Below are 23421 nucleotides of genomic sequence, written 5' to 3'. Positions count from 1 at the left end.
CGCCTACCGGGGAAGTGGTATGCTAGGCCTACGTACTAATAACAGGCGTGGATTTGACCGCTTGTGCCGAGGGCTGTGGGAGATGATATGGGTAGCATGCACTGTCCTGCGTAACCTTTGGACTCCCTATAGGCTGGAGTGCCGCAGTTAGAGAACAAGGAGTAGTCACACGCTGTTCCGTGACGGTTTATAATGAGCTGTAGGACTGACGACCAAGGCACACTGACGAGGGGGGGTGGGGGTAGTGGGGGTGGGGGGAGAGAGATGGTTAGGGCATTGTTATGTGGGGTGTTTTGGATATGCTATTGAAACATATCGTGATGCTGGAAATGCCAGTGATACATGACTGTATGTTGTTGCATAAACTCAATAAAAATCTGTTTAAAAAAAAAAAAATTTTAAAAAAATGTTGAAGGAAAGGAGATATGTTGTATTAACTTTTCTGCTCCCTTGTCTCGTGCTGGCCCGTAGGGCTGCCTGGGCTCGTGGCAGTAATTCTCTATTGTTCTTCGAGCCCAGGGTTCTCTCACCCAGCCGTTAGAAGCTGGCAGTCACTCGACTTAGCTGGTCGGTTTGTTCGGATTTCGCTTAAGAAATAAATTACTCCTTTAATATATCTTGGACCTCGGCCTGATTAATTACCACACCTATGCATGTAGGAATCGCTATGAAATTAGCAATTCCCAAACATTCCTTAGTTGCGTCTCACACATTGCGAGTCACAATTAAGGAATGCCTTCCCATTCATTCCTATAGGCCTACAGGCCCATAGGAATGAATGGGAAATTGCATGCGCAACTTGCGAGTCCCCTATTGGGACTCGAAAATTGCGCATGCAATTTCAAGGGTGCAAGGATGTCAAAAGCACACCCTGTTGCACCCCTGAAATTGATCTGTGCACACATGTTGCGCACACACATGCCCAAAGTGCATGTGTGTGTAACCTACAACTTTGAAAAATGCCCTTTAGGGCATTTTTCAAAGTTTTTGCAAATTACCATGAAGTTCAAATTGATGATAATTTGGGACCCCTATTTGCGAAATTGATATTTTCGAATTCATCATGCATTGCATTTAAGGAATCAATGCAATCACAATTAAAGTAATCGCAATCATTCATTCTGAGAATCTGCCCGTTTGCGACCTGTTTTTGCTTCCATGCGTGTGGGCCAAAGAGTCTATGTTTACAAAGAGGAATCCCTCTGGTGCGACTGTAGTTAGTGGATGGGTTTTGTTCATCTGGGGGCGGGGCGGGGTATTAACACCTCTGAGAGGGGTACAGTGTCCTTTACTAGGGCGCATGCACCAAAGCAATACCCACCAACCTTTAAGAAAAATCAGAGCCCGCTGACCAGACCATCTTGTTTTGAATACCGTTGTGAGCTTTAGCTATTTCAATATTTAAAACAGTACATTACCATGATGTATTCCATTAATAAAACATGTGTTACACAACTATAAACTCACCTCTCTTCTCCGTCCCCTCTATCTGTCACTGCTCCCTCCCTTCTCTTTCCCTCCCCTGCTCCCCATTTTGCTCACGTCTGCTGATTCATTTTGGCATGTCAGAACTTCTTCACAGCTTCCATCCACTAGTTTGAGTTCTAAAAATATTTCCCCTTTCTACCTGTTTCAGCCCATTTCCCCTGTCTTCTTTGTGGTCTGTGCAAACAGCTGAAGTGTTCAAAGCACGGCAGGTGCATTTGGTAAGCGTTGCATCTGTCAAGTATTGCAGCGTGGATCTGTAGTTGATCCTGTAAGCGTCGAAGAGGTGGATTTACTCTTCTAGCTAATTGTTCAAAAGGAGTTATAAACCAAATAAGTGGGCCAAGAAAGGTGGCCACGCCAGCCTGCTCCAGGCTCTCACAGGCATGTGCATGCCCCAAGTTGTATCCTGTGACTTTCAGTGGCTCCCAGAGGAAGGCACCTGGTCCCTCTATGTTCAGCCACAGATACAGACAGGGATCGGTCAGTGCTCATGTGTGTTTCACCCTATGACACTGTCCCTAATCAGAATCAGGGACCGGAGCAGGCCACAGCAACCGGGGCATCTAGAGGGTACACTGGGACCAGCAGACCCTCCCACAGGAAGGCACCTCACCCCTACGCTTCACTAGGCGCAGTCACTGCCAGAGATCGGTGAGATTAAGAAATACAAATGGGCTTTATTTTTTATTTATTCTTATTTGCTTCCTCAATCTATTGTGTCAGGCTGGAGATTCCTAAGGCTGTCTAGTCTCAGTGCTCGTTGTTTCAACAATGTAAATTGAAACAGGCATGGGGCAGTCCTGATAGATACAAGGGTGTTGTTCCTGATCCTTGGGGCGTACATGGTGAAGGCTGCTGCCTTGTTTTTACTTTGCTTCTTCATCTCCAGTCTGATGGTGTCCTGGCTGTGGGTGTGCTGAGAGCCACTGGAGATGGTGAGCGTGCCAGCCAAATAGGTTGTAATGGCTTTGTAAATGGTGCTGCTTAGTTTGAAGATGGTGCACACTGGTAAAGGGAATCTGTGGAGCTCCATCAGGGTTGGGGTAATGTGGTCCTATTTCTTTTAACCTTTGATGAGGTGTGCTGTGGCCTGGAGGATGCCCTAAAGCGGGGAGCATTTGTGTTGTCTCAGAGGCTTTGGAGCAGGATGTTGCCACCATCGAGATACAAGAATTAAAGGGCATAAACTGCTGTACTGAAGTCACTTTCTGGGTGGGATGGTTTTTTGGAGACTTGCAGAGTTAAACTTCTACACCTCTGTGAAGATTAGAGTGGAGGGATTGTGAACTACACCAAGACAGTAAATGTAAATGTAAATGTAGTATACTTGTAAAGCGCACAGCTGCCCCAGCAACGGGGCGTCCCGGCGCTGTATAACTCTGGGGAACCCGTCCTGGCTTTCCCTGTGGGATGGTCCCTTGCTGGGAGTCCCCAAGGTGGAGCCAGGCATCCCCGGAATTGGTGGGGCCGTTGTGGAGATTAGGCAAGCTAATGCCCAGAGTTGCCGAGTGGGACCCCTGGTTAGAGTAGGCACCGAGGCGAGAATTATCGAGTCCGCTGACCCTGGTCCACGACCCTGCCGCGTCGGGAATTGAACCCTGGTCCCAGGCTGACTTCTGCTCTCAGGCCTGCCGCCTCTAACCAGTGAGCCACACTACTCCACAGTGAATCCAGTTGTGGCTGGAGGAGTTATTCAAGAGGTGTTTCGTATGTTATGCTGAGGATCCATCTCGATGCCAGGCTTCTGATTATGAATCACTATCATCTGCTTCTAGTTGTCTGGTGCTGCTGGCTGGAGCTGGTGGTGCATGGGGCACTCCTTAAATGGGCCATTCAGTGAATGATGGCATAAGATAGCCGAAAACCCCAGCAGACGTCATCAAACAAAGCAACAGTCTAGTCTGTCTGTTGGTGGTGATTGTTAGCGATGCAGGGCTGACTAAAGAGAAAAAAAAATTCTCTGCACTTGATAGCTCGTTTCAGGAAACATACTTCCTTCACAGAATCTTCCTTCACACAATTATTTCTGAAGTTACCGTGGTTTAGACTTCAGCACACCAAACTGGTATTGTCCTATCTGGGTGCAGCAGTCTATTCCAAGCTACTGCTGCACCCAGGGAAAAGCTCCTGCCCCCCCAGCGCGCTTTCTTAACTCTTGGGACTGTTACCAGCGCCTGCTCACCAGACCTTAGGGATCTTGCAGGCTTGTACCAATGGAAAAGCAACTTCATACATAGGGGGCCAAGGTCATGCAATGCCTTGAAGACCACACAGAGTGCTTTAAAGATTATTCTTTTGCGAACTGGCAACCAATGTAGCTTCACCAGCTCCTGTGCAGCCTTAGCAAACTTAGGGGTACCCGTAATCAGGCGAGCGGCTGCAATCTGCAGAATCTGGAGATTGTTTAGCAAACCCTGTTGGGCATTCAGCATGAGGCCATTACAATAATCTAGGTGTGAGCGCACCAGTCCTGTTACCACTGTTTTCCTGTGTTCTACCGCCAAAAATGGTAGAACTTTCCGAATAGTTTTAAGCATGTAATGCGTTGTTGAGGATACTGCATTGATCTGTGGTTTAAAGGACAGTGATTCGTCCATAAGTATGCCCAGATTTTTAACCTTCGCCACTGGGGAGGGAAGGGTTCCCATTTCTTCTGGCCACCACCTTGGGGACCAGAAGTTGTCCTTGGAACCGAAAAGCAGCACTTCCGTCTTTGCTGAGTTGAGCTTCAGACAATTTTGTGCCATCCAGTTACCGACCTCTTGCATGCAGCCTCTAAACCTGTCTGCCGTACTGTCTGTTTCACCCGGAAGCAGCGACACCACAATCTGCGTGTCGTCTGCATATGCTGTAAGATTAAAGCCAAAGGATCGAATCACAGGCGCTAGGGTGGAGACATACACGTTGAAAGTCGGACTCAGGGAAGACCCCTGGGGAACTCCGCAGGAAAGCACAAATGGACGTGATTCAAAGTCCCCCAGGGCCACCGTCTGAGTCCTGCTGGAAAGGAAGGCCTGCAAGATCTTCAATGCCTTTCCTTGAATTCCGCAAGCCCCCAACCGGTCCATCAGCAACTTGTGATGGACCGTGTCGAAGGACGCGGAGAGATCCAGCAGGATCAGAGCAGATCTGCCTCCTGCGTCCATCATTCTTCTTATGTCTTCCACAGACTTTATCAGAGCCGATTCCGTACTGTGCTCTGGCCGAAATCCATGCCGGGATGGATCTAGATGTTCTCCTATCCTCAGGAAGGTGCTCAGCTGAGTATTTAGAATGCCCTCCATGATTTTGGCTGGGAGGGGTAGTCTGGCAATAGGCTGATAGTTGTTCATCTCGGTTATGTCCAGGTTGTTGTTTTTTAGGAGGGGTAAGATGGATGCTTGCTTCCATCTTGAGGGGAATTCCCCACTATCCAGCATGAGATTGAACAAGGGGGTGAGACCCGCTGCAATGGTGGCCGGAGTTAATTTAGCGATTGGGGCAGGGGTCATGAGGGGAGCCCCACTTTATCCTCTGTAGTCGTCTCGCAACCTCCTCCTCACAAATTTGAGCGAATTGAAGGAGTTTTTCCGAGTTGATGTCCATCTCTGGGTCAGTAGTTGGTGTAGGAGCCCTGATTTGATTGTCTAGAGTAGAGAAAATCTTTTCCACTTTTTCCAAGAAAAAGCTGGGGAGATTCTCACAGAGTTGGGGACTGGGGGGTATCTCTATGGTCTTGGGGACTACCAGGGATGACACTGTCCGAAATAGTTCCTTCGGAGCATTGCTGGCTACTTTAATCCGTTTCGTGAAAAAAGCAAGTTTTGCCAGTCGTATCATCTCTTTATAGACTCTCTGCTCTATGTTGAGTAGTCTTTTGTCCGCCTCTCTGTAATTTAACCGCCAGGCTCTTTCCAGTTTTTTACAGAGGATTTTATGGTCCCTAATCTGATCTGAGAACCAGGGGGCGGAGGGGTTTGAGCGCGTGGAATGGAAAATTTTGGGGGAGGGGGGCAGTTGCAGACATGCTGACTCGAGCCAATTAGTGTAAGCTGTGGCGGCTTCCTCCACATTCCCTGAAAAGGGCACCAGAGATGTTTTCAATACGCCCTCCAGAGTTTCACCGTTTATGTTATTCCATTTCCTAACCTGTCTTGGTACGTTTTTAGCTTTACAAGGTCTCATGGGGGGAGCTAAAGTGATTTTAAAGTAGACTACTGAATGGTCAGACCAGGAGACCGGCGGCACCGTCAATACTTCTAGGTTGGGATGGTTGGAGAAAATACCATCTAAGGTATGTCCTGCCTTATGAGTCGGGCCACCGACCCATTGCTTCAAATCCACTCCCTGCAGTAGGTCAGTCAGATCACGTGTATCTGGATCCGAGCCACATTCGAGGTGAAAATTAAAATCCCCTAGTAGAGTAAATGATTGGGCACATACTGCTACGTCAAGTAGGTTACTCAATGCTGTAACAAATGGGGCTTTGGTCCCTGGGGGCCTGTAGACTAGGCCGTCTCTAAAGGTTTGATGATCAGATAGGGTGAAATTAAACAGAAGAGCCCCGTCTAGACCCGTAGGTCCAGGTTGAAAGGACCCTCTAATTGATTTGTGGTAGATAATAGCCAGGCCTCCGCCTTTCCTCTTTTCTCTGTTTTGAGTATAACAGACATACTCCGGTGGGGTGGCGTCTGGTCTAATAGGGTTGAGTATCAGTATAGTTTGGCCAACAGGAACACAGTGTTTTGATTTTGCCAGATTGCAAAGCAGCCTCCAAAAGGAGTAGATCCTGGTTATAATGTGAGCATGTACACAAGCTGAAACCTTAGATTTCAATAAGTTCGGGCCAGTGTCACATATGCATGCTAAAGAAGGATGAAGAGATGTTTGACTCTTGGTTAAGTTCCTAAAGCTTGTAGTGCCAACTGCTTGTTACTGCTGAGCACCACAGAATGATAACTAGAGTTAAAAGCCAATGACTGAGCTGAATAAATTGGATAAACCTCTCCCTCCTACACCCGTGATTTCTGTCATATCAACCATTGACAGACACCACCGCAGACTCTGTCCTCATCAGTGGTGGAAGCCGCCCTGATGCTGAGGTTAGATTCAATAAGGTAGTGCAGCCGGATAATTGCTGTGTACTTCGTTCGTTAATGTAATTGGAATTAGCTTTAGTTAAACTGATCGCCAATCATGCAGCATGCGGAAGGTACTATTGTCTTTCATCTACCTGGGTACTAAATTTGTCATAAAGATGAGCTTATAATTGCAAGCAGCTGGCCTGTCGGTGACATGCTTGCCTCACTAGCTAACGAAGGGGATTAGGGAGCATATCTTTAGCTAATCTGGGGTGATGCTGGTGTTTCTGCAGGTTCCATGTCCAAAGTCAGCAGACCAGGCTGGTCCAGTTGTAGCTGGTGTGGGGTCACCCTGTCAGTAATTGGCTGAGCAGCGGAAATATAGAAGACTCTGCTTCTGCCCAGGCTGAATTCCTGCACCGCCCTGCATCCGTCCGCTGTTGAGGACAGTAATTGAATTTTTTTTAAAGGGGCAGCCACGCCTTGGTAGAAGAGTAGCAGCAGTGAAGACACCATCTTGGTACTGATGCTATTCTGCATGGCCGCCCTTCAGTCCTCCAGGCTGCAGCGACACAAGGTGGACACCCCTCAACACATTGCTGATTGTTAAGATTTCCTTTCCTGGTGTTCACAAGCAGCCTCTGACAAAAGGGGGATTTAGAGCAGTCCCTGACCATTTGCGCCCCAGAGGGAAAGTTATCCTAGGGATTACATTGTACCTTGGGGTGCCACAGTGTTGGGAGTTGTCCTCTCTGTACCCGGGCATGGTCAGTACTCATTATTGTTGTGAGCCCCAGAGAAGGGTAGGCAGAAGCTAGAGCCAGCTCTAAGGTGAAGAGCTCCCTCCAGCTCCTCGAGGCTATATGAAAATTGGGCAGCGAGTACAGCCACCTGAGCCCCACATGATGGGGTCAGCTGGCCAGTGAAAGAGGTTGTCATCTGATTGGCCCTATCCCTGCCTCCACAAGTGACTTGTAATTGCCTGCCAGACCCGGAGCACAAAAACCCACAACCGGTTTTGGGCTTCTTTGACCTCCTCAGTGATGAGTAGCTTGAGTCTTGTAGCATGTTTGTTACACCGTCTCACTTAGGGACACTCACATAGACACCTCCACCACGTGTATCCTCATGGTGTGGTCTTGCAAGCAGCCCTACCCTAAAAGCACATTTCCACACCTCCTGCCCAAACGTTGTATTTGCAAACCCAATTCTATGTAAATTACTGCGCCTGTTGCCAGCTACGTCGGCCCGCATCACTTTTGCTAGGTAAAGTGCTCCGCGGGGTTAAAAGTTGCTGTATCCCTCCACATTCCTTACCACATCCATATAGTCGTCACCTCTAATGACTTTAATGTCAATCAAAAGACCCCATCCAATGCCTTTTCAATGTTCAGGATTTTGATTGTAATTAACTATTTATTTCAGTTAGGGCCTGTATCTTTGTGAATCCTCTCTGTAACAATATTAGCAAGCCAATGGCTGTTCATACTTAAACCTAAAAAAATTCTAAACTCTTGTTAAGGTTTTGTAATGGAAATCAGAATGAGGTAATTGCTGCTGCTGCTGCTCCAATAAATGACAAGATAATTAGATTACTATGAGCAATTTTCTTTTGACTGAATACCTGCTTCAGAGAAAACCACACTTCCAGATGTACATAAAATGCATGATACAGATTGGTGCAAATAGATCCTTTTGGCAGTAAATGTGAATCCATTAGACGTGGTCTTGCTGACAGGAGAACAAGACTTCTTATAATTTCTGCAGCAAAAATTGTAACGTTTTTAATTCCAGAACTACAATTACCTCTGATTGCACAGTTTTGCCTATTGCACCTCTTTTGTGTGTTGTCGCACATCCAGATTTAATAATAATATTAAGAAGAACTTGGGGCCAGATGTAGGTAATCCAAATTTACAGATTCTAAAATACAGAATTTTACCAATTCGGCCTTTTAGAATTGGTAAATGCTATGTAGGATTACATTCGGTAAGTATTACCGAATCGGTACAATTCAATATTTACCGAATCGGTATTTACCGATTCGGTAATTCCCATTCATTCCTATGGGCCTGGAGGCCTGGAGGCCCATAGGAATGAATGGGAATTACCGAAAATGCCGATTCGGTAATAGGGGGAACACATTCAAAGGTGGCAGGGTGTCACATTGACACCCATGTTGCACCCCTGAATCATGCATGTGTGCACATGTGGCACACGCACTTTTGGAAATGCACAAATTTGCTTTTCCAAAGGTTTTCGATATTTACCACCAACTTTTAGTTCGTGGTAAATACCGAATCCTTAACTATGCAATTCACTCATTTGAGTGCTTCCTACATTACAGATTCGGTAATTTACCGACTCGGTATTTTAAGGAATCGGTAATTTACTGATTCCTTAATATACCAATTCGGTAGATTGAGTGAGAAAAGTCCCCAACTCTAAGGCGAATCCACGTGTCGTCAGCATGGCTATTAAAGTTGAAATCAAATGAATCAATTAATGAGTCAGTGGATGCAGAAAAACCTATACGAAAGGAGTACCTACTGCACGCAACACCACACAATCTCAAAAACACTACTAGGGGTTATTAATGCACTACGAGAAGATTTAAATGTTTTCTTACCCACAGAAGAACATAAGGTTTTAGCAACAGTGTTGGCACTACCCTGACGGTTGTTAGCTGATAGCAAATCTGGTTTCATCGTTATTTTGATCTCATTGAATTCCAAATCATTGTTCCTGTTCCATCCAATTGAAAGCGGACCAGTCATGGCCACACGTATCGATGAGTTAATAGCCACACTTTGCTTGTCCTCTGTGGTCAGTTGGAACATACAGCCGGAGATCTTGAAGAAACCTCTGTATTTCTTGACAGAGAAGTTAAAAATGATTGCATACCGTGCAGATCCCAATGGATCCAGAATGCATGTGTAGCGAGCACGCCACATGTGAGCGGTAGGAAAATAAATTGATTAGTAATACTCTCAGCACCTCTCAGTAGCACTGAATCGGCTGTACTTACACAGATTGAATTATCACTAAATATTCTATGGTATCACTATCATAGTAACATGGGAGATTTCAGTACATCTAACAATACCACCTTTCTTTAATATTAATGATTAACTGTCTGTTCCACTGTCGGGACGCCAACTCACACTGCTCCCAACTCACACTGCTCCCATAGCAGATGCTGCGGTCATAACCTACTTCTTGCGGCTTTACTTTACCTTTTTTCTGAGCCTGTATGGTGAGCTTCCTAGAACGCTGGTCACTTTGAACCCTTCAGACTGATTCTCCTTCCTATATGCGATTCCTTTGAACACGGTTTCAGTCTTTTCAAATTTGTGCTTATTGACCGGATCCATACATGGCTCGCTGCTTCCCATATGTCCTGATGATGATCTTTCCCTCAGCTAGCGTCGAAACACCGGCAACACGCTCGGCAACTGAAACCCATTCGGATTTAATTGCTCACTGACTTAAAATTTACTGTATATGCAGTGTCATTGACTGTTTAGTCATTTGGTTTTGTTGCCATGCTGCTTTTACACACTGTACTGCTTTTATTGATCACTGTGTATACACCACGAGCAATGAGTGTGGTTTTATAGCACCAACTGTATAACATCCACAATGTATGTGCTTCTTTTCATTAAGTGGAGACCTATGTGTATTTTATTTACAACAATTTGGTTTTTTATCCACATGGAGTCATCATTCTCTGTATATAGAAAGCTTCTTTAAGGCACCAATTAGGGATTTAAGGCTTAAGAATCAGTTTAGAGTTCAGTGTTCTCACCAAAATCCTCAGCTAGAATAGATCAGTGGGATAATTCAGAGCATGCATCTGCAGGGAAACCAGACATACAACTCTCATTGTTCATTCATTTTATTTTTTTGAACCAATTTTTATTTGCATTTATCAACATTGCATGTATGCGTCACATCCCTGTCAACATACATTGTACAATAACGGTGGTCCCATCACGGAACTAGCATTCACAGTACATTGTAAAGATATCAGCAGGAGTCTTGGTCCATGCTTCAAACATGAGAGAAAGAAAAATAAAGACCAATAGAACATAGGAGGTCATGCGGCGACATCAGTTCATTCAGTATTAGCACGGGTACTGGTGTGAGCCCTTTTCATCTTGGATCCACACTGTTCTCACCAGAGCCTAATATAGCACCTGAAATACCATCAGGTATCATTATAACATCACATAGGAACATCAACACCTGTGATAGGGATGTGTTATTACATAGATAGGAAAAAGGCAGGAGACGGTATAGCACGGAGGGACAGAAAAACCCAAGCCGGTACTATAAGGAATGAGAGTAAGGGGTCGCTGTGTATCAAACCTACAAGGGATTGTGGAAGTCTATGAGCATGAACATTAATGCTGACCATCCAGGTCATCACTGTAAGTTTGTAAATTTGTTAACAGTGCCTCTGCATCCGCTGCTGTAGGGTATTTGCGTAGTCCACAAGCCTGCCACAGCCTCTTACAAATCTCATTCATTATCATCCCAGAAGCCACTTGCAGCCAACTAAGATCATCTTGATATCTGGTAAATCATCCTGTTTCCGACAGTGCTAAATGGTACCATGGCTCACTTTTCGGCAGTGGGTTGCATATTAAATAGGCTATGAGGAACATTAGTACAGAACGCTAAGCAGTGATATAGTCTTGAAAGCACCACCTATTGTACATTTCCCTAAGTAACGATCAAAATGCTTAGCTTTTATTGCCTCCAAAGCCTGTTGCTTGAATGCGAAGTCACTATGAAAATTACCCTCCAGATTTTTTACTGAGCTTCCTGGTTACTTTGAAAGCCCCAAATCAATAGTCCAGTCAAAGTCGAAAGGGTTTATCCCATTGCCATCTAGAAGCTGAATATCGATCTTCCTGGCGTCAAGCCAGATAGCTGTTGTAAATATCTCTGCAGCTTTCAAGCACTTGGCGATTGAGCCAATATCTCCAAATCCAACAAGATCTGTGCATCATCACCCTGTATTTCATGCCACAGACAATGGGCTGAAAGAATCCAAATGAGGGGTAGCATATAGATATTCAATACAAACGGTGAAAGGGAAGAGCTCTGCCGGACAGTACAGATGAGAGGTTTTAAGGCGGACATAAATTGGCCATACAGATCCACTGATGACCTTTAGTCAGAAATTAGTGGATCCATGTTAATGCATTGCCACCCACCCCTCGCTTTTGGTCCAAGTGGATAAGGAACAGCCTATGGTGTTTGATAAAAGAAGCAGCTGAGAGATCTCAAATAATCAAAGCTACATGATAATCTTTGCTAGTCAGTTCTTATATTTGCTTTTCCATGCTTATGGGCCTGATTTAGGATTTGACGGACGAGTCACAAGCACAATGGATATCCTGTCCGCCTTATTAAAAGTGCTATAGGAAATAATGTACTTGCAGTAAGGTGAGCGGGGTATCTGTCACATTTGTGACCGAGTAGCCTGTATGCTAACCTCTAAATCATGCCCGAAGTCTGTTGTTTCATATTTGTAGGCGATGAAATCAAGATTGAAACACCCCATAGTTAAAGCACTGATTGGTTTGAAGTAGGATGTAAATCACATCAGAGCAAAACCTCTTTATAGACATATAGGTCTTGGTGATAAGACCTATATCTTTTGGTACACACACAGACACGCACGCATGCTCGCTCGCTCGCTCACTCACTCACTCACTGACTCACTCACTCACTCTTTTTACCAAAATGGCAAAACGTGCAAGCAACCAGAAGGATGCTCCAACCTTTCTAAAAAGAATACACATAATCCTATATTTTGACCCTGCATGTCTTTTTTCAGACATTAAAGATTTAGTAATATAGTTATGTATGATGCACACAATGGGTCCTATTCAGGGGAAAAAGTTAAAGTATGGGTAGAGTCTTACATTTCCGCCTAGACATATTTTTTATATTTTGCCTGTTGACAAACATTCCCGGTAGGACACCTGGACAGGAGCTTTCCAGGGAATGTTATGTGACATATCCCAGAGGCTCATTCCATAATACCTTTTTTCTGTAGCACCTTCTAAACCTGCTTGTGGGAGTTGACTCCTCAGCTCCTCTTTTCTGTGCCTCTTTAATGGATCTGCACAAAACGTGCCTTGGCAAACCCAAATTCGATAAAAATAGTTTTTGGAAAGTGTTGTGCACAGTTGTCAAACTGCATCAAAGTTTTGGGCAAAACCAAAAAATTATAATTTCAAGAGAAAGTCATACCTAACCATAACTGCACAGATGCTATCTTATTTTCTTTGTCTCGGTTCTTACTATATGTGATGAAACTTTACGCAGACCAATCACTTGCCTAAAATCAAGGTAGCTTTAGACATCATTTTATAAACTGAACATAGGCTCTGACCCCTACACTGATTCAGCAGTGGCATTTTCCTCTTCCTGTTGTTACCAAACTGAGAGTGCATGGCAGAAGGCCAAGCCCAGTAGGTGTGTAGGTAAACCATAGGTCTCTGATGAGGCTGACTTGGACTTTATGTAATGAAGATTAACAGTGAATAATCTGTTCTATATCTTTATTCTCAAAGTATTTGTTTCATTTTGTCTACTAACAGCCTCACCACGCGTCTGCCCAAAGCAGGGGAAACTATACATGGCCACAAGTTTTTTATTGGATTTGGAGGGAAGGGAGCAAACCAGTGTATCCAGGCAGCCAGACTAGGAGCAAAGACTGCCATGGTTTGTAAGGTGAGTGTGTAACTTTACTAGCAATACTAAACCATTTTTACCCACAATCCCAATGTTTTTGGTGTGAACTCTGACAGCTCAGCCTGCCCTGGGGTCAACAGGATTGGTAAGCGCATCCACGCGTCATGGGGACATTGTTAGCAATGTTAGTGACGTCAACTCTTCTCCTGAACAGAATGTTTTTACATCTTTGAAATGAGTCACAAAGAAAGAAATAATTTCTAATGTATTCTTTTGTGCGAGTAGTTTATTAGCTATACAAAGCATTGCATATTTAATAATGATGATTAATTTTGACTGCATTTAACGTGTCGCTTCTCGAAACGTACTTCCATGTAAGCAGTTGTTCTGCTTTTTAAACCATTTACCTTAGCTTTGAAACAATAATAATAAAATAACATATTTGAGTACTACAATTAATTCCAGAGTCGTTCAGAATTCAGAATTATTTCTTCAAACGTATACCACTCTTGATTTATGTAGAAAACCAAACACTCAAATAAACATGCGAAAAATGTTCACAGACTTAGCCAATTATTTACATTTTGATACAGCAGTGAAAAAGCAGGTAAAAATCCTACATTTTGTTACATTTGTTCCTTCAGGTTTGTTTTATTACTTCACCCAATTTTGAAAATTGACAAAGTTTAAATATTAAGCACCCCTGCAACTAATTTAGCCATTTGGAACATTCATTTTGAGTGACTGCATTTTGCTTGTGCACGTGTACATTAATCTAAAAACGAGTTCCTTAATGTTAAGCATTTGAAGGAAATCATATTTACCATTGACTGCTAGTACTTATATATGACAGGGTGCCTTTTCTTTCTTTCTTTCTTTGTTTCTTTCTTACTTTGTTTGTTTGTTTGTTTGTTTCTTTCTTTCTTTCTTTCTTGTGACTGCATTTTGCTTGCACACGTGTACATTCATCTACAAAAACGAGTTCCCTAATGTTAAACATTTGAGGTCCATCGTATTTACCAATGACTGCTTGTACCTATGTAGGACAGGATGTAATTTTTTTTATATCTTTACTTATTTTTAGCGTTTTATATAGTGCGTACATAACCCAAGGGTATCGGAGGGCTGGACAGTATATAATTTAACCACCAATGATGATGTTACATAGATAATTCCATGCTAGTTTAAAGGTTCCGAACCCCCTGACTTCGACTATAATTAGGCTATAACATTTTTAATATATATAAATAAATACAAATGATAGAAATCTGCAATTATGACTCATTTTCATAAGCCACTTTGGTATATTTAATATTCCTATGGAAAACACAGACAAATCATTCAAATAGCAAACGTATGTATGCAAATTTACATGTTCAAGCCACATGCCCCCCTAAGATTTGAAAAAGGCCATTTGAACACTTGCATCTTATGCGAGAAGGACATCTAGTAACCACTTGACATACTGCAACTTCATTAAAGAATGTCCAGGCTTTGGCATTTGGCTCGTGAGGGACTTCTAGTAATGACTTGAGGTACTGCAAGTTTGTGGAGACGTTATGACTCATGAGGCATAGCTTGTAAACACTTGTACTGTAGCTTTGTAAAAGATTTTTAAGGATTTTGTATCTGACCCAAGAGGTACCTCTATTAACGACTACTTGAGGTACTGCAGGTTAGTGAATATCTTGCCAGTCTCAATAAAACTAAATATTAAATAAATCTATCTATCTATCTATCTATCTATCTATCTATCTATCTATCTATCTATCTATCTATCTATCTATCTATCTATCTATCTATCTATCTATCTATCTATCTATCTATCTATAGATAGTTGTCAAAAGAATAATCCAATCTCCAGTATGAGAATGAAAACTGGCACTCGTGCTTTCAGGAAACAGACATCTTTATTGGGTCAAGTTTTCCCCCAGATACAGGATCACAGAAGAGCGTTTCGACAGTGAAACTGCCTTTCTCAATCTGCAATCCACCATCTTGATGCTCAATTTAAGGTTAACACCAAATAAAGATAGACAACATACTAAACGATTGGTAGCAGCTTTAAAAGGGTATGTATGTTAGTGTGCGACCTTTAAAAAGTTAATAAAACACATTTCATTTGCTTCTCAGAATTACTAATCATAAACCGCATAGATGAGTCATTTCAAAGGAAAAGAAGTCCAACGTTCCGTCTGTGAGTAATGGTGTACCAACACCATTAGTTACCAAGGGATCTGCTCTCAGCAACACTGATGGAAAGTTGGACTTATTTTCCTTTGTTTTTCTGACAATATATAGTATATATGTGTGTGTGTATGTGTGTTTATATGGGTGTGTGTGTGTGTGTGTGTGTGTATATGTGTGTGTTTTTATATATATGTGTGAGTGTAAAAAAGAAACGGAGAACTCTGGGTAGTTCTCAAGTTTAGGTGGAAAGCTGCTCCTGTATAGAGCACCCTCAACACCAGTGACATTCTAGGTCTGCTCACCTCAAATGTCTGGTTTTCTATCAAACCCCCAGATGCATCAAGCCCATATTCTGCGAATTCTAAATTGCGAAAAATACAGAATCGCAATTTAGAATTCGCAGAATGGGATGCATCATGAAAAGCGATGGAAAAAAGCGAATCGCAATAGTTTCCCATGTATAAACTGCGAACTCGCAATTTCCGAAATCGCAAATTGCGATCTCGCTAATTGCGAGATCGCAAAAATGGGAAGTCGCATTTCGAGCACATTGATGACATCACAACCAGGAAGTAGGCAGTTCCCGCCCTCATTCAGATCACTGAGCCTGAAAGTGGAAGCAGCACTGGCCAGAGCTCCACAACAGACCACCTGCAGCACCACACCAGGACACAAAGACCAACTTAAAATGTCCCAGGAAGCAGCAGGGAGCAGTGCACCAGGAAGGAAAAGGAAAATTACATTTTCAGAGCAGGAACTGGAGTACCTCATTGAGGGAGTCACTAAGGACCATGATCGCCTTTTTGGAAAGGAGTCCCGGAGGGTGCCTGAGGCGGACAAGAGGCGCATCTGGCTGCGCATCCGCGCAAAGGTTAACTCAGTCGGAGTGACCCAGCGCTCCATCGATGAACTAAAAAAGAGGTGGTACGACCTCAGAGGGCGTGCCAAAGAACGCATCGCTGAGAGGCTGGGGGAGCGACTTTCCACCGGAGGAGGAGACCCCACAGTTGCACCCAACACTCCACTGGAAAACCTTGTGGAGGATACCCTAAATCCTGCAGCCTGCGTGGGGGTCACCCGGCTGGACTCCTCCCGTTCCACCCAACAATCCCAAGTTAAGTGCCATGCGACTGCGACCCCGTCCCCTAACAATGCCCATGACTCCAGAGCTAGCTATTTGATAACCCCAGTAATGCAGGCCATGCACACCTGAAATGCCCTATTGCATTGTGGTACTTGTAGTGTGACCACAATTCCCGGATACCCCCACACAGCCAGACCTGTCAAGTGAAAGTTATTCCTAAAGCCAGTCAGGGAATGCAAGCCTGCATGCATGTAGCAACATCCCATGTGCAAGATACATATCATTAATCATGCACCCATTTACATCACAGGTGCGTCTGAACAAACCAGCACCGACAGTGAGGCCCTACACATAGAGGAGAACCCTGAGGACACCGAGGGTGAGGGCCATCCTGCCCGACGACCCGGACCATCTCAGCCCGCAGCAGCAGTACCACCACCTCCCCATGTGGACAGGATCACCCCTGCAGCCACAGGTGCCCAGCAACCACCCCAAGTGACCCATGGTGGTTAGACGGCGAAGGCTCCAGGCTGCAGCAAGGAACAGACGCCGGATCCAGGAGCTAATTTTCCGCCAGCGGATCACACTACTGGGCCACACTGAGGAGGAAAATTTACTCAAAGTACCGGCTGAATGGGGCAATGATTACAAAGCTCATCTGGGACCTTGACCCCCTGATGCAGCACCCAACGAGGAGGACCAATGCCGTGCCCACCCATGTCCAGGTCTTGTGCAGCCTGCACCTCCTGGCCTCCGGAAGCTTCCAGAGGATAGTTGCCGTTGCAGGGGGGATCTCCCAGAGCACCATGTCCCGCTGCCTAAGGAGTTTCCTGGAGGCCATTCTGACCCGGCTACACCATTACATCAAATTTCCAACCACCCAACAGGACTTGAATCAAACCAAGCTACAATTTTACAACATTGCGCAATTCCCCCATGTAATTGGATGCATTGACTGTACCCACATCCACATCTGCCCACCCGAAGAGACTGAATACATGTACCTGAACCGCAAGTCCTACCACTCACTGAACATCCATATGGTGTGCGACGCTAAGACAATCATCACCGACATAGTGGCACAATACCCAGGGAGCACGCATGACTCCTTCATATTCCGGCACAGCGGCATGCACACACGACTAGCCAGGGCAGACTATGGCGAAGGACACCTTCTAGGTAAGTACACATGCCAACAAACAGTACATCGAGACCATGTAGCTGCGCATGACAGGCACTCACCCTCTGCTCCTTTAATTCAGGTGACAGCGCATACAGCCTCCGTGAGTACCTCCTCACCCTATACCTCAACCCTGCCACACCACAGCAACGGCGTTACAATGCTGCACACATTCACACTAGAAATTGCATTGAGCGGACATTTGGGCTTTTAAAGAGCCGTTTCCGCATTCTACACAAGACTGGTGGGGCCATCAAATACCTGCCTGAGGTTTGCTGCCGCATCATGGCCGTGTGTGCAATACTCCACAACATTGCTACCAAGCGGAGAATACCTGTGGATATCTCTGGCAGTGAGTCGGAAGAGGACAACCGCCCACCTGCAAATGTGCATCTTGCACGCGGGGAGAATCCTGCTGAAGGACACAGGCGCCGCAACCAAATCACAATGAACTGTTTCTAGTGCACACATTCCCCTCACACAACACTGCACTCATGCATGACAAATGTAATAATGACATGAGTCGGATTAACTTGTGACCATAAATTCTTATTGTTTTTTCACAATAATGGGTACTACAATTATCTTAAAGATTACATGCAAACTGTATTCCCTCATACAGCCCCATGATGGGTTAGAGGGCATGCTTGTGTAATCAGCATGGCCCTGCTGGTAGAGTACAAAGTGTCACTGGCGCCTCCGGCCGGACGCACCCAGTCGCCTCTCCACGTCCTCCACGACACTATTGGCCCGTGATGCAGCAGTGGGCCTGGTGCTGCGGCGGCGTTCTGTTACCAGCGGCAAGGACAGGCTGCTGTGACTGGAAGTGCCCTCGCTGGCAATATCCCCCCCACCTGCTTGGCCATGGGCAGACGCCTGCAGACTCTGCACACCTGTTGTCACCTGTTCAAGGGCCCTGGCGACGTCCTGGCAGCATTGGACCATCTGTATCTGCATCGCTAGGGAGCGGTGCGAAAGTTGGGAGGTGGCATTTCCTATAATGTGGTTGGATCTGGTGTAGGCAGACAGGCGGGTAAGCAGCTGGCGGTGGCGGCGGCGGGTGACATCCTGCTGTGACACCAGGATCTGGCTGTTCTCATGGACAGCTGGGGTCATGTCCTGCATGCTTTCTGTGAGCTGGCCCACATTTCTCGCGGTCTTATTCAGCTGCAGGTGGATGGCTGCCAAGTGCCGTGCCTGCTTCTGGTGTACTGCAAGCATCCGGCGTTCTATAGCCAGCCCAGGATCCGACGACCATCTGATGACCAGCTGATTACCACCCTCGCCCAGAACCCACCCACCAACCCAGACGCCGCAGCCCGCAACCTCAGACAGTGGATCGACGACTGCGCCAACACCCTCGGCCCGCTCAAGAAACCCTCCAACAGCCACGCCAGCAAGAGAGCCACCTGGTTCACCGACGAGCTCCAGACCTCCAAACGCGCATGCCGGAAACTGGAGAAGACATGGCTCCACGAACGTACACCGGACAACCACGCAGCCCACAAGGACGCCACCTGCAGACATCACCACCTCATCAGACTAGCCAAGAGATCCTCCTTCAAAAACCGCTTGGACAACAACGCACACGACTGCAAAGAGCTCTTCAGCATCGTAAAGGAACACTCCAACCCCAGCGCCAACACCAACGACATCCCGCCCTCACAAGAACTATGCGACTCACTAGCCATCTTCTTCCACCGCAAGATCACTGACATCCACGGCAGCTTCAACACCACGTCCGCCCCGACTACGCCAGACACCACCTCCCCTGTGAACACCACCAGCGCCAACCGCCTGACCTCCTGGTCCAACATCAACGACGACGAGACACGCAAGGTCATGAACTCCATCCACTCAGGACCTCCGTCAGACCCGTGCCCTCACCACATATTCAACAGAGCAGACGCAGCCATCGAACCCCAACTTTGGAAGGTCATCAACATCTCCTTCGAAACAGCGACATTCCCAGAAAGCTGGAAGCACGCCGAAATCAACGCCCTCCTCAAGAAGCCCAAAGCGGACCCCAAGGACCTCAAGAACTTCCGGCCCATCTCCCTGCTCCCGATCCCGGCAAAGGTCATCGAGAAAATCGTCAACATGCAATTGGCCCAACACCTGGAAGACAACAACATCTTGGACCCGTCCCAGTCCGGATTCAGACGCAACCACAGCACCGAGACAGCCCTCATCGCTGCCACAGACGACATTAGGCGCCAACTAGACAACGGCGAAACATCAGCCCTCATCCTCCTGGACCTGTCAGCCGCCTTCGACGCGGTATGCCATCGCACTCTAAAGACACGCCTCCTAGTAGCCGGTATCCAAGAGAAGACCCTTGACTGGACCACGTCCTTCCTCTCAGGCAGAACCCAGAAAGTCCGCCTCCCACCCTTCCGATCCGAAGCCGACATCATCTGCGACGTCCCCCAGGGCTCATCCCTCAGCCCGACGCTGTTCAATGTCTACATGGCCCCCCTCGCACGAGTGGCCCGCCATCACGACCTCAACATCATCTCCTACGTCGACGACACCCAGCTCATCCTCTCCCTCACCAAGGACCCACACACTGCCAAAACCAACCTCCACGAGGGAATGAAGGCTGTCGCCGACTGGATGAGGAGCAGCCGTCTGAAGCTGAACTCGGACAAGATGGAGGTCCTCATCCTCGGACCCACCCCCTCAGCCTGGGACGACTCCTGGTGGCCGACCACTATGGGAACAGCACCAACACCCACCGACCATGCACGCAACCTAGGATTCATCCTCGACTCCTCCCTCTCTATGTCTACACAGGTTAACGCCGTCTCCTCCTCCTGCTACAACACCCTCCTCATGCTCCGCAGGATCTACAAGTGAATCCCGACCGAAACAAGAAGAACGGTGACGCATGCCCTCGTCAGCAGCAGACTGGACTATGGCAACGCACTCTACGCAGGAATCCCTGCCAAACACCTACGACGACTACAACGCATCCAAAACGCCTCTGCTCGTCAACGTCCCCCGCCGCAGCCATATCACCCCCCACCTGAGAGACCGTCAACAAGAGGATCACCTTCAAGCTCCTCGCCCACGCACACAAGGCACTCCACAACACCGGATCAGCCTACCTAAACAGCAGACTCAGCTTCCACACCTCCACCCGCCAGCTCCGCTCCGCCAGCCTCGCCCTCTCTGCTGTGCCCCGCATCCAACGTGTGACCTCAGGCGGCAGATCCTTCTCCTACCTCGCCGCCAAGACCTGGAACACCCTCCCTACCCACATACGGCAGACCCAAGACCTACTCACCTTCAGAAGACTCCTCAAGATCTGGCTCTTCGAACAATAGCAGCACCCTCCCCTCAGCGCCTTGAGACCCTCGCGGGTAAGTAGCGCGCTTTACAAGGACTCTGATTGATTGATTGGGACTTAGTGGAGGTAACAGGAGGGCTTTTTGGCCCCCAATGACCTTCAGCATCTAATGGGACTTCATCCCCCAACGAGCAGTGCGCCAGGAAGCACGTTTGCAGAGTGGTGGAGAAAGTGGGCATGGCCTCTGAAGACCTCTCAGCAATCCTGCTGCGTGGGACTTACTGGAGGTAACAAGAGGTCTTTTTGCCCCCTAAGGTCCTTTGGAGTCAAGGGGACTTTATCCCCCAACCAGCAGTTTGTCAGGAAGCACGTTTCCAGAGTGGTGGAGAAAGGGGCCGTGGCCTCAAAAGACCTCCCAGCAATCCCACTGTGTGGGACTTACTGGAGGTAACAGGGGGGCTTGTTGGCCACCAAGGAGCCTCAGCACCCAAGGGGACTTAATCCCCCAACCAGAAGTGCACTAGGAGGTGCGTTTGCAGAGTGGTGGAGTAAGGGGGTGGCGCCTTGCCGGTCCTTTTAAAAAAAAGATAATGTATTTATTAGGCGAGGTGGCCACGTTGCCCCTTTGCTGGGCCTATTTGGGCCTCGGGAACACCATTCATTCAAATAATGCCTCTAGTGCCTGCAAGAAAACAGACTGCACTTGTGACTGCCTGTTTAGTAGTAAAATATATCAATATTTGGTGTTTAGAGGAGTTATGACAGCTTTTGGCCTCGGTGCCACTGCACCTACTGCACAATTAGCATCATGACCCAGTTGACTGCAAGGTAACTGAAGTTGTGACTGGCTGTTTAGTAGTAAAATAGAGCAATATTCGGTGTTTGGTGGGGTGCCTAGAGTTTTTGGTCCTGGTGTCACTCTACCTGTTGCACCATTAAAATTATAACCCTGTTGCCAGCTAGAACTGCACTTGTGACTGTCTTGTTTAGTAGTAAAATTTAGCAAAAATCTATTTTAAATTTAGTGTGGTCCCTAGAGCTTTGTGCCCCAGTGCCATTGCACCTGCTGCACCATTCAAATTAAGCCCCTTTTAAATGAAAGTTAACTGCAACTGTGACTGCCTGTTTAGTAGTCAAATATAGCCATATTAGGTGTTCAGGGAAATTCTGACAACTTTTGGACCAGGTGCCACTGCACCTGCTGCACTATTCAAATCGTGACCCTAATGCCTTAAAGATAACTGCACGTGTGGAGTGGTGTGGCTCACTGGTTAGAGGCGGCAGACCCGGAAGCAGGAGTCGGCCTGGGACCAGGGTTCAATTCCCGACGCGGCAGGGTCGTGGACCAGGGTCAGCGGACTCGATAATTCTCGCCTCGGTGCCTACTCTAACCAGGGGTCCCACTCGGCAACTCTGGGCATTAGCTTGCCTAATCTCCACAACGGCCCATCAACGCCGGGGATGCCTGGCTTCATCTTGGGGACTCCCAGTAGGGACCATCCCACAGGGAAAGCCAGGACGGGTTCCCCATCGGTATACCGCGCCAGGATACTCCGGTAGTAATTGAGCGCGTTACAAAACAGCTTATATAACATATAACGTGTGACTGCCTGTTCAGTTGTAAAATATAGCAAAAATCAGTGTTTAGCGGGGTGCCTAGAGCTCTTGCTCCCGGTGCAACTGCACTATTGAAATCATGGCCCTAGTGTCTGCCTGATAACTGCACTCATGACTGGCTGTTTAGTGTAAAATATAGCAATATTTTGTGTTTAGTGGAGTTATCACAACTTTTGGCCCCAATACCACTGCACCTGCTGCACTATTTAAATCAAGCCCCTTTTAACCGCAGTTGTGACTTCCTTTATAGTAGTATAATTGATCCAATAATGCCTACAAAGTGCAAAGAAAGGTACAAATGCATGAATAGGAAATGCCACAAACCTCTAAGGCTAAAGCATCCGCTTAACACAACAATGTTATAAAAAACCAAACATTCCCCCATACTGTTAGAAGCTTTCTGCCTTTTCCCTGGGAAAAGATCTGGGGCTCGATGTAGGTAAATGGCATTTACCGATTCGTAAATACTGAATTTTACCGATTTGGTATTTACAAATCGGTAAGTGCAATGTAGGTTGTGGACGTGGGGGATGGGCGGACCGGAATAACAGGCGGGGAGGCCGGATATAGTGTGCTATGATCAGTGGTTTTTATTGAAAGTCCAGGACAAAGTCTGTTTGGAAGGAGGGTTGGTGGATGGGGTCCGGCTGGATGTATAGAGCGGGTTCGTTGGGATGACGTGCTGGCTCGGTGGGGTCGCGTTGGAGGAGGTCTTCTTCTCCTGGGCTGGTATCGTCTTCTCCGGCGTAGGGTACTGGGACTCCCCCAGAGGCATATAAAAGGAGAGAAGAGTATA

The 23421-nt window shown here is 46.6% G+C and overlaps 1 protein-coding gene across 1 annotated transcript in view; it reads left to right on the top strand.

Moving 5' to 3' along the window:
• The window catches only part of RBKS (ribokinase), a 399775-nt gene that overhangs the window by 85517 nt on the left and 290837 nt on the right, over positions 1 to 23421 (top strand). The window contains exon 2 of the mRNA XM_078647503.1: positions 13169 to 13301. Coding sequence (XP_078503629.1) covers positions 13169 to 13301 — 133 coding nt within the window. The remainder of the gene's footprint in view (positions 1 to 13168; positions 13302 to 23421) is intronic.

Source organism: Lissotriton helveticus, chromosome 6 (assembly GCF_964261635.1).
Source record: "Lissotriton helveticus chromosome 6, aLisHel1.1, whole genome shotgun sequence".
NCBI classification, from domain to species: Eukaryota; Metazoa; Chordata; class Amphibia; order Caudata; family Salamandridae; genus Lissotriton; species Lissotriton helveticus.
Note: the sequence above shows the minus strand (reverse complement) of the source record. Positions and strands in the feature narration are given on the sequence as shown.